This window comes from Protomyctophum bolini, assembly GCF_963924005.1.
Source record: "Protomyctophum bolini genome assembly, chromosome: 6".
Lineage (NCBI taxonomy): Eukaryota > Metazoa > Chordata > Actinopteri > Myctophiformes > Myctophidae > Protomyctophum > Protomyctophum bolini.
Genome location: NC_137867.1, coordinates 4479321 through 4491207, shown reverse-complemented (window position 1 = coordinate 4491207; position 11887 = coordinate 4479321). Strand labels below are relative to the sequence as shown.

At 42.0% G+C, this 11887-nt stretch overlaps 1 protein-coding gene across 1 annotated transcript; it reads left to right on the top strand.

The window, feature by feature from the left end:
* Positions 1 to 1921: 1921 nt before the first annotated feature.
* Positions 1922 to 11211, top strand: LOC308317533 (beta-1,3-galactosyl-O-glycosyl-glycoprotein beta-1,6-N-acetylglucosaminyltransferase-like). The gene is made up of 5 exons (XM_080766615.1): positions 1922 to 2028; positions 9094 to 9253; positions 9344 to 9437; positions 10083 to 10487; positions 10662 to 11211. Exons 1-5 carry the CDS (start codon positions 2010 to 2012, stop codon positions 11145 to 11147), a joined length of 1164 nt encoding a protein of 387 aa, XP_080622741.1. The 5' UTR covers positions 1922 to 2009; the 3' UTR covers positions 11148 to 11211.
* The last annotated feature ends 676 nt before the right edge of the window (positions 11212 to 11887 follow it).

Here is an 11887-nt window from a genome sequence, read left to right as displayed (position 1 = left end):
GCGTTTTCCAGGATGTGGTGAGAGCGGTAGCAGGCATTCCCAGGGTTCTTGTGGGGATTGGGCCTGTGTTCCGTTCCGGGGGAAGTCAGTCTGCTGCTCTGTTTATTTTACCTTCTGTCGCTCCAAGCCGTGGCTCCTCCACACCGGGAGACGAGAGAAAACAGAAACATTTAGACAGAACCTCACCTACATCCTCTTAACACATGCACACATAATCCTCTCTCTCTCTCTCTCCCCGTCTCTCTCGCACGCACGCACGCACGCGTGCGCACATACAAACACACGCACCAGTGAGTGGTGGGTAAAAGTACTGACATGTTTTAAGTCTGAGTAAAAGTACGAATGTATTGGTATCAAAATGTACTATTGGCAGATTGGCTGCTTTCAAATGGCCAAAATGTATATAGGGCTGAAGTGGTTAATGTATGTTTTGTAATAACATATCTACCAAAGTAACTAGTACCTTGGAAATACTCATGTAAAACACAAATACCTCAAAATTGTACTTAAGTACAGTACTTGAGTCCATGTACGTAGTTTCTTTACGCCACTGTCTATCACACGCACGTGGACGCATGTGCAAACACGCAACCTCCGTCTTGGACATAACGCAGACATTCAGCCCAGCTCAGTGGAACTCCACTGGGTATTGATACTGTTCTCTGACTGGCCCTCTGTGATGTTACCTCTCTGAAAGTAACCTCGCATCACCAGGCTTTCCACCGCCTCGGAGGAAAGCCTGGTCTCTGTTCCAAAAGTCCGGGGCCGGATGATATGCCTACGTCACGTTGTAGGCAGCTTCCCAAACAGGATGTACCCAAAATAATTCCCCCTCCCCCGCGATCAAAATGTTAGTTCCTACCAATTAATATGCTTCTGATGCGGCGTACTTTAGTTTCGTTGAATTTTAAAATACAAAATAAATATAAATGTGAGTGCTTTTTAGAGATTGCGGCACAATGGCAACTGGCGAGTAAAGTCGGGGGGGAACTAACATTTTGATCGCGGGGGAGGGGGGATTATTTTGGGTACATCCTGTTTGGGAAGCTGCATACAACGTGACGTAGGCATATCATCCGGCTCATACCGAAATGAAATGGTGCCCAGGCTACTCTGAAAGTGTTTTAGGTCCCCCGCCCTTTCACTCTCTCACCCCCACATGCCTCTTAAGGCCACACGTACAAAGATTGAAAACCAGAATAGAATGAAGGTAGTGCGTATCGTTCGGCCGTAATCGTCTTCCGAAGTTAGTAGAAGGGGCCTATGTCACAAAAAATGCCATAAATCACAAACGGAATGTACAATCCATCCCACATTTGAATCACATGTCCGGGGTGGTTCAATCAACCAAGTTCTAAAATGTAACCGTTTGTCGCAAAAACATGAATTTTGGGGGTTAAATCCCCTCCCAATTACACATGATCTAAGGTGTGACTTGAAATTGTAATAGGCTGGCAATATTAGTGGGAGGGGTATATGTAAGCCACTGCGGCAACCACACTCTGCAATCTTTTTAAATTGCGAATTGTCTAGTTACACTATTACATTTATTACACTTATCGGATTGAGGGAACATAGGGCTGAGGGAACATAGGGTCTGTTTTGGAATGGGACAACATAGGGCTGAGGGAACATAGGGTCTGTTTTGGAATGGGACAACATAGGGCTGAGGGAACATAGGGTCTGTTTTGGAATGGGACAACATAGGGCTGAGGGAACATAGGGCTGAGGGAACATGGGGACGACCCCGAACTGGGCACCTCAGGGACGTGAAAAGGAAACTTATACTGCCACCAATCAGCCAATCAGATGAGTGGGCGGAGGATGGGGCCGTGACAGCGTGGGAACTCAGGCTCATCCTGCCACATATTATTCGCATAAAGGAATGTCTCTATCATCCATCCATTCCATTACATACTGCTTGTCTCCTACAGTGTGTGTGTCTGTCTGCACATGCCTATATCTACTATATTGGAACAGGACCATGCACATTACGTCGCTTCGCTAGAATGGTCTTGGAAGTTTACAGTAAGTATAGCCGACATTTAAACATTGACACAGTGCGATGCATTTTAAATTAATCATTGATAGCCGGGGTCGCACTTGTAAAGATTTGGCTTTTGGTGACTATTTTTTTTTTTTTTTTTGGCGTGGTGTTAGGTATGGGTATAATGATTTCAAAAAGCTGTGCAAACATATTGGGAGCGCCAAATCCCGACTACATCCCAGTAGCTACCCTCGATCAGTCCATCAGGGAATGAGCCGACCCTAACCTCAGTCTTAAACCGCCACGCATCATTCTTAACCCTCTAACACCCGCATTAATTTCTACTTGCAAAAAAATAGATTTCAACCTTACTACTACTTTGTACTACTAGGACTAAGACTAAAAAAGATGTTAAAAAAAATAAAGTTTGATGAAAGAATTATAATAATTATATAATAATATAATAAATTAATAATTTACATTTGGGGGATATCTTTCACAATAATGAATAAAACATGTTCTAGACATTCTAATGATCACAAAAAAACATATATTACAATTATTTTACTTACTTTTATTAGGGTAAAGGTCAAAAGTCTTAAATTAAAAAATGTTCAAACATTTTTTATTTGTGTGAATTTCAGCCTCTGTGGGGGGTGTTTATATGCAAATATCATGACCAATGGCATTGAAATGGCATTGCAATGAACATCACTGATGACGTTTAGTTGAAAAAATAACAGAAAAAAAAAAAATATTAGTAATTAATTAAAATAAAATTGTTGCTAAAAAGCAACGCTGGGTCTTAGAGGGTAAAACCGTCCACGTAGGTCGGACTAACGGGAGGTCGAACTTATGGGCAGTCCCCATTTGTCCATGACCATGATGAATAGCCTGACTGCCACACGTTTGAAATCTTTATTTATGTCCACATAATGAGAAGTACAGGAATACCTTGTACAAAGGACATAAACACTGCCAGTGCAGTTTGACAGTGGGAGAGCAGCCAGTTACAAGGACGGTGCATGGACGGCAAAGCATCGTTACATACAGTACAGCTGACATGTTGGACACAGGCCAGCAGACATAAATCATGGATAAAGGAAACAAAGCCGGCTCCAAATTGAGCGGCTTCCTGCCGTAACCATACCAAAACAAATAGTTTTGGTTTGATACAGTAGAACGGGGCCTATTTCACGAATCTTGGATTAACTAATCCAGGATATAGGCCAAAGCCAGGCTTTTTAAATCCTGATCTTTACAGCCTGGTTTATTCCGTTCCACTAAAGCCAAGCGAGGCTCAGAATTGGCGGATTTGGCGAGCCGGGATCAGCAAGCCTGGCTTAATAGACAGTCTGGCTTGTTATCTCTAGACCCATTCTGTGGATCAAAGATTTACTGATCCTTCTTCTTCATGGGGTATTAAGGCAGTTTGCATCCTTAATAGTTGCATTACAGCCCCCTTCTGTATATCTCATTATCTTTACTAATCTATTCAAGACCAACTGATACAAGGATTTAAGCTTCTAAAATAAATACTGCTGCTGTAATTAAAGAGAGAACATACTCTCAATAGTGGATAGACTGAATGATTAACTACCCCAAAAATATAGTTTACATTTTACCACTACTATTAACTTAAAACAGAATTCTTAATATTGTAAGCATAATGATATTGTCGCATTGTGATATTTGGCCATAACTCCCTCCTCTGAGGGAGCTATACCTTTGGGGAAGGGGGTTGTTTTCCAGACAGGGGCCAGACTGGTGAGGTTCATAGGTTCATGGGTTCATTTAGCATGCCAAAGTTTGTGCTATTGCCATTGAGAATGCATTGGGCGTTTAAGTTAAATAACTCAGAAACTACAAAACATTTCAAAGTAAAAAGTTCCAGCATGTGTTTCCACAGTAAGCTGAATTTTACAAAGTGTGAATGGAGTTTCTAGGTGAAAGTGATTTTTTGAAGTGCCACTATCTGCCTATAAATGTCTCAAATTTGAAAGCACTATATTTCTAAAACTATGAAACATTTCAAAGATTCCTTTTCAGGCACACATGTCCACCGTAGGATGAACCTAAATAGGTTTGAATGGGGTTTCTAGGTGAAAGTATGTAGGACTAGTAGTGGGTGAAACGTTACAATATGTTGTAAAACAATGAGTAATGGTAATATTTAGTGGTTTTCACTTTTACAAAGAATAATAATAATAATATAATATAATAATTATTCTTAACCGTGCACTTGCACGACAGCAAACCTATTCATGGGGAACATTCACCAAAAGCAGCTGATCTACAAGCTCACAAGCTGTCATGATGTTGTGCAGCCTATATATTTTGGTTATTTGATTTTATATAGTGCTTAAATTAGTCCTTTAATGCAGACCGATACAAATAAGGCAACATAAACCCATAATAATTGAATAAATCTGGAAAACATCATTGGTTTGTGATCAGTTTGACTGCTTAATGAACAGTAAAGACATCAGGATTAGGTTAAACCTGGCTGTTAGCCTGGTCCGGAGCAGGCTAAGTCCAAAGCATAAATTCCCATGGTAATTTATGTAGCATCCCTTTCATGAAACCGAATCAAGCCTCAACATATCCAGGTTAACTGGTTAAGTTAATCTGGCAAGATCAACCAGCTTTCATGAAACCGGTTAAGCACTGATCCAGGATATATTAAGCCAGGATATGTGTTAAAGCCCGGCTTAATCTCTAATCCAAGTTTCGTGAAATAGGCCCCTGCTGGTAGAACTAGAACAAGGCTTACGTCAGTCAGACGGCCCAGATGGAGCAAACCACAACCACATTAGCGGCCGGTGGGGGTCTCTGCTTCCCTTCAACCAATGGCAAAATCACTTTAACCCCCCTATGGACCGGGCCGGCCCAATTCTCTAATAGAGCCGGTGGCCGGTATGTGTTTTTTTTCTGGGTGCCTGCCATGCAATGGCAGAAACACAGGTTGAAATCCGAAACCAATACTTAATAATCGTATTCAAGACACGAAACTTTGACGTCTATGGCCGGCCGCACGGTTTACCAAAGCCCCACAATATATACATCGAAACGTGCGGCTCGGCCGGGAATGGTGTGCTTGTGCTTTTCTTTCCGATTCGAGTTACCGTGCCGACGTAATTCGCAATAAACGACGCGAAAAATGCCCCATGCAAAGTCAATGGGGAAACGCGGGTAAAAACAGAAAACGACACGTTACTTTGGAGCCACATTGCTCTTGCACACTGTTACGTAGACACACGATTTAAACGTCAAACAGCACAGGAGGCCATCGACTTTGTCCTGGTTGAGACGGAATTCGAATACGTTGCACGGTTTGCCCGCTATCGCAGTTCAAAGTGTGTGTGGTCTGAGCAAAAATCTCGACTTAGAGTGTCTCACGCCCAGAGAGAGACCGGGTCAGAGTGAGCAGCCAGTGTCAAAACTGTAGCGAAATTCTCCGAACAAATCGTCCTCACGGCCAAAATATTAACTTTACACACATGGGTTTCGGTAATTCTGTAGCCACACTCGTCCTCTTTCCCCCAATGTCACAACCACAGCCCAGATTCATACGGTATGTGAACTACAGCCCTGAAAGCGACAGGTGTACCATCATAATGTGTCATAAGACGCCATGTTAACTGCCTGAATGAGTCAGCAATTTTTTCATCACAAACACAATTTCTTAACTCGCTCTTATAACCACGTTTTTTATCGTACCAATACCACGATCGCACACGGCGTACCTCAATGTCTCGGGTCACTCACGGCAAAAACAAAAATCGCATTCGACTTTTACTTTTTGCGCTAGAGCAATTTGTTCGGACCGTATATCTGAACAAATTCAGCATAACAAAAAAAAGGGGTTCCCGTTCAGAATGGGTTAACTTTCAATAGTGGTGGCATTTGCATAGACTAGCCCAGCTGAAATTGATACATTGTTAATGATTCACCCTTCACACACGCGCGCACACAAACGCACACGCACGCACATGCACACATGTGCACGCACACACACACACATTGAAAGTCAATGAAGAAAATTGGGGAAACACGTAACTCTGTCATTTCTCAACCGTTTCAGATGCGGGGTGGCTCGCCGGAACCGGGCCGCCCCCCTGAGAGAAACCAAATGGACACACACACACACACACACACACACACACACACACACACACACACACACACACACACACACACACACACACCAACACACAAACCCTCTCTTCCTATTGGCTGGCCTTAACACAGCTATAACTTTTGTTTGCAACATGCTACAGTCTTGAAACTTGCTCCATGGACTTGGACCACCAATAGGAGCACGCTGTAATGGCTTAATTGCTTAAGCCCCGCCCCTCTGTATTCCTATTGGCTGGCCTTTGCACAGCTATAACTTTTGTTTGCAACATGCTACAGTCTTGAAACTTGCTCCATGGACTTGGACCACCAATAGGAGCACGCTGTAATGGCTTAATTACTTAAGCCCCGCCCCTCTGTATTCCTATTGGCTAGCCTTTAAACAGCTATAACTTTTGTTTGCAACATGCTACAGTCTTGAAACTTGCTCCATGGACTTGGACCACCAATAGGAGCACGCTGTAAATGTTTAATTGCTTAAGCCCCGCCCCTCTGTCTTCCTATTGGCTGGCCTTTACACAGCTCTAACTATTGTTTACAACATGCTACAGCCTCAAACTTTGGTACATGGACGTAGACCATCAAGAGGAACAAGCTGTAATGGCTTAATTGCTTAAGCCCCGCCCCTCTGTATTCCTATTGGCTGGCCTTTGCACAGCTATAACTTTTGTTTGCAACATGCTACAGTCTTGAAACTTGCTCCATGGACTTGGACCACCAATAGGAGCACGCTGTAAATGTTTAATTGCTTAAGCCCCGCCCCTCTGTCGTCCTATTGGCTGGCCTTTACACAGCTCTAACTATTGTTTACAACATGCTACAGCCTCAAACTTTGGTACATGGACGTAGACCATCAAGAGGAACAAGCTGTAATGGCTTAATTGCTTAAGCCCCGCCCCTCTGTATTCCTATTGGCTGGCCTTTAAACAGCTATAACTTTTGTTTGCAACATGCTACAGTCTTGAAACTTGCTCCATGTTGACCACCTCTCACACACGCGCACACACAAACGCACATGCACGCACATGCACACATGTGCACACAAACACACACACACACACACACATTGAAAGTCAATGGAGAATATCCGGGAAACATGTAACTTTGTCATTTCTCAACCGTCTCAGACGCGGGGCGGCTCGCCGAAACCGGGACGCCCCCCCCTGAACGAAACCAAATGGACCCTTACAGCTCAGACATCTTAGCATGTTAGCATTAGCATGTTAGCATATTAGCATGATAGCATGTTAGTATTAGCATGTTAGCATATTAACATGATAGCATTAGCATGCTAGCAATGCTAACATTCCCAATAAACTTAGACAAATTACCCCATTGAAAGTCAATGGAGAGACCTGGCTCACATGTAACACAATGGATCCTTCTGAGAGGCTAAATGTCATCAAATGGTGGTCCGTGGCTCAAATGCTGCACAGACTTGGCGAGCTTCAGGCACCCAGTAAAATTTCTTGAAATTTTGTTTCTAGGTTTGTTTGTTTTTTGCGAGGGATTTTATTTATCTATTTATTTCTGGGCGCTCGACCGGCCCCACCCTGCCCCGCCCCTTCTGGCTGGGCAGAATTGGCAGACCGTCCAATCCGTGCCTGCATAGGGCCACTCCTAGAACCGGCACTGTAGTTAAACAATGCTAGTTATTTTGAGTGCAATGCATTCTGGGTAATGTAGTTAATGCTAGTTATTTCCAGTCTGCTGAGCTCTGCTGTAGTAGCAGTTAAAGAAACTGTTGCACTGTTTACTTTATATATATTTCAATGTACATCATGTGTAGATATATATATTACATGTTCAAGGAGTATATATTTATAATGAAGTCTGTATCTGTAGTGAGAGGAGCTGTGAAATAATGTTTGCATTTATATTCAGCAGTTATATTGTAAAAATATATTGCAATAACATAATGTACTGTTAATTATTGCATTGTGTATTCAAAAGAATACACAATGCAATAATTGCAATACTGTTTATTCCTTAGTTTCCAGGTTTATTACCTGTTGTCAGCTTGTAGGACTAAATAAAATACAAGACATTAGACGAACACGAGTAATGACATTGTGTGCTGCCTGTCACAAATGGTAAATAGTGCATTTATATAGCGCCTTTATCCAAGGTGCTTTACATAGATGTGCATTACATTCACCCATTGACTCGCACGTTCACACACCGATGCCGGGGGAAACCATGCAAGGCACCAACCTGCACATCAGGAGCAATTAGGGGTTCAGTGTCTTGCTCAAGGACACTTCGACACTAACTCTGGGGGAGCCCGGGTTCGAACTGGGAACCTTTCGGTGACCATCTGGTCACTCTACCCCTAAGCCCCCTGTCACTAGCCCCTTCGGATGGTTTCAACCAGAAAACTCTGAATATCTATTTTATCAATTATATTGGTTTACAACCATAGCTATACGTATCTAATATTTGCACAGCTTTTTGAAAACCTTATACCCATACCCAAAACCACGCCAAAATTCAAAAACTAGTCGCCAAAAGCCAAATCGTGGTGATTTCGTACGAGTTCGTCCCCAGCTATGAATGACAATGTTATCTGTAGCAAGGATGAATGTATTTATTGCATTTTCTTTCTTACTTTCAGGACTAATAACTTCTGACATAAGAGACCAGCCACCTGCATTTGTGGACCTTAAGATGAAACATCTTCAACAGATATAGCATATATGACAAGAGAACACATGGATTTCTTATTTTATTGATTTTGATGGACTGTAACTTGATTATGACTCACTGAGCAGTGTAAATCTGAGGTCTTACATATTGATTGTTGCAAGTGAAATTCTTTCCATAGATGGCATACCAGTATACTAGAAGGTATCTCTGCGGGCTAATTTCCACTGTCATCCTGATGATGGTGTATCTGCTTTTAATGCATAACGTCTCAGAGAAGAGCTGGAATGCTAGCAACCGCAGTTCTACCTGGTTGGAATACACAGCTGCTGATGGGAGCCCTGAAGATGACGTTAAATGCTCCTCAATCCTGGAAGGAGACACAGAGACACTGCAGAAGGCTGAGCTATTGTTAATCACTAAAGACTTCAAGAGGACTGTCCAGATCCCTGATGAGTATTATATTAATGCCACCCAGGACTGCAGGTATCGTTTTGTAAACCAAACTTATCTATATTTCAATATTTGATATACCATGTTTGTACCATGTAACCCCCATCTTTCACCACATTTCAGGATGTTCAAGCTTAGAAGGAAGTATTTGACGTTCCCTCTAAGCCAGGAAGAGAAGGACTTCCCCCTAGCCTTTTCTATTGTTCTCCATCAAAAGGTATACAAAATTATACTCTTTCCAAACATACCGGTATTATAATATCTACAGTATAATATTTTTCTAAATATGTATTTATATTAAATATGTATTTATATTAAATATGTATTTATATTGCCACTGGGAAAGCTACCGGAGCACAGGGACCTAAAATACTAGAGAGGTGGCGCTGGCCTACTTGGAACGATGCAAGTTGGAAATGAATGACCCGCCCAATTATTATGCCTGTGTCCCTTTTATGCCCATATATGTTTTTGAATTTTAAGTCGATGCGGCAAATGGTTCTTGAGTTACGTGGAATACAGACGTACACACGTACGTACGTACTGTACACACAGAGACTTGGTGCATTTATAGATCGATTTATTCAGCAAACACGATTATAGTTCCATTTCGTCAGAGTCAAAATAATTGATAGTTTATGCTAATACTCACACAAATTGGTACAGATCTTTGGAATGATGTGATCAAGATGTGCAGTGTCAGGTTTGTCTTGTTCCATTTCCGAATGGCTAAGAGTGCACTTTTCAAGACTATATTGCTATCAATTAAATTCAGTTGAAATGATAGTCACCCTATTTACAAATTGTGAATATTGGTAGCCAATAGAATTTAATTAAATTCCCCCTTTCTCATATACTGTAGGTGCAGAACTTTGAGCGCCTGTTGCGAGCCATCTACGTCCCTCAGAATGTTTACTGCATCCATGTGGACAAGAAGGCAGAGGCTTCAGTCCATGCTGCTGTCTCGGGTATCTCTTCTTGTTTCCATAATGTCTTCATGGTCAGCCAGCCTGTGAGTGTGGTCTACGCTAGCTGGTCACGTGTACAGGCCGATCTCAACTGCATGGCCGATCTCTACAACGTTAGCACAACCTGGAAGTATTTTATCAACCTGTGTGGTCAAGACTTCCCCCTGAAAACCAACCTAGAAATTGTGAGGAGCCTGCAGGTACTGAAGGGTAGAAACGGCTTGGAGTCTGAACACGTTCCTGACCGGAAGAAACAGAGGTGGCAGAAAGTTCATCAAATAGTAGATGGAGAGCTCCAGGTAATCATTCATGTCACGTGTGATGTTTGTTTTATTTATTTTCTTGTTTGTTTTTCAAGTTGTGTTCCATATTGTGTTTTTGATTTTATCGTTGACATTGGTTCTTTGCCTTTCATTCTCTTTTGGAGGAGAAATTGATCCATAGTCATTAATTTATCCCCTCATTTATCTAAGGCGACGGGGGAGGCTAAGGACCCACCACCCTTCAATCTGCCCATCTTCTCAGGAAGCGCCTACATCGTGGTTAGCCGGGGCTATGTAAACAGTGTGTTGGAGGACAACCGTGTACAGGAACTGAAGAAATGGTTTGAAGACACCTACAGTCCCGATGAGAATCTCTGGGCCACCATTCAGCGCATCCCTAATGTTCCTGGATCAGTCTGGCCAAACGGCAAGTACGACATGACCGATGTCAACGCTATTGCACGGCTAGTGAAGTGGGAGTCCGATGAGGGATCAGAGGGTCAACTGGGGGCTGTGTACCCAATGTGCCATGGCAAACATGTTAGGACAATATGCATATATGCTGCTGGTGATCTGAAGTGGTTAATTGAGCAGCACCACCTTTTTGCCAATAAGTTTGATGTAGACATGGATGTCATTGCCATCCAATGTCTGGAGGAGTACCTCAGACACAAGGCACTGGCAGAAGAACATTAATTGTATTCAGAAGAAGACAGGGCCTACATGGGCCTTCGTCAGGGTCAACTGAGGATGACTGTTTGACACTTTACATCATCATTTAGAATGATGCAGAGATACTACAAACACCTGGGTGTGCACACCTGACTATTACAGACCAATAGTGAACTTTACATACACAAAAGATATATATATATATAAATATAATCAAATAAAGTAATACGGTATATAAATAGAAAAAAAGTATAAATGTTGGTATGTTATACTATGTATGAGGATGGAGGGAAATGGAGAGAAGTCACTGTAGTGAGTATGAAAACTTTTACAGTAAGGGAGAGAAATCGACGTCATCATTAACTTCTCTCCCTTCCTATAAAGGTTTTTCCTATCATTCTAAATGATGATGTAGACCTCCAAAGAGACTTACTTTATTAATGGCAAAAATGCAAACGTTTCGACCCTTTAGGTCTTACAGGAAAATCTGAAACCCCTGAACAAACACTCCATTGCTATATTGATCATTTATCTTAACAAAATTTATCTTATAAACCTAACTACTAACTGTGCAATGTTAGTATAGAATCACTATACAATCTAACAAAAGAACATGACAACGCCTGCTTTATTATTTATCTAAGTCATTCATGGAGAAACGTTCTTGACTACATATCACTGTTTGAGGACAATGGAATGACCTACCTGTCAAGCTGTGCCTACAGCAAGCTTACTTTGTGAGCTTTAAGTTAGGCTACATATTA

Excerpts from the sequence above, each read along its gene's own strand:
- LOC308317533 (XM_080766615.1), top strand. Across the intron at positions 9,254-9,343 it reads AATGCCACCCAGGACTGCAG|GATGTTCAAGCTTAGAAGGA; the intron begins GTATCGTTTTGT and ends ACCACATTTCAG. Across the intron at positions 10,488-10,661 it reads TAGTAGATGGAGAGCTCCAG|GCGACGGGGGAGGCTAAGGA; the intron begins GTAATCATTCAT and ends CATTTATCTAAG.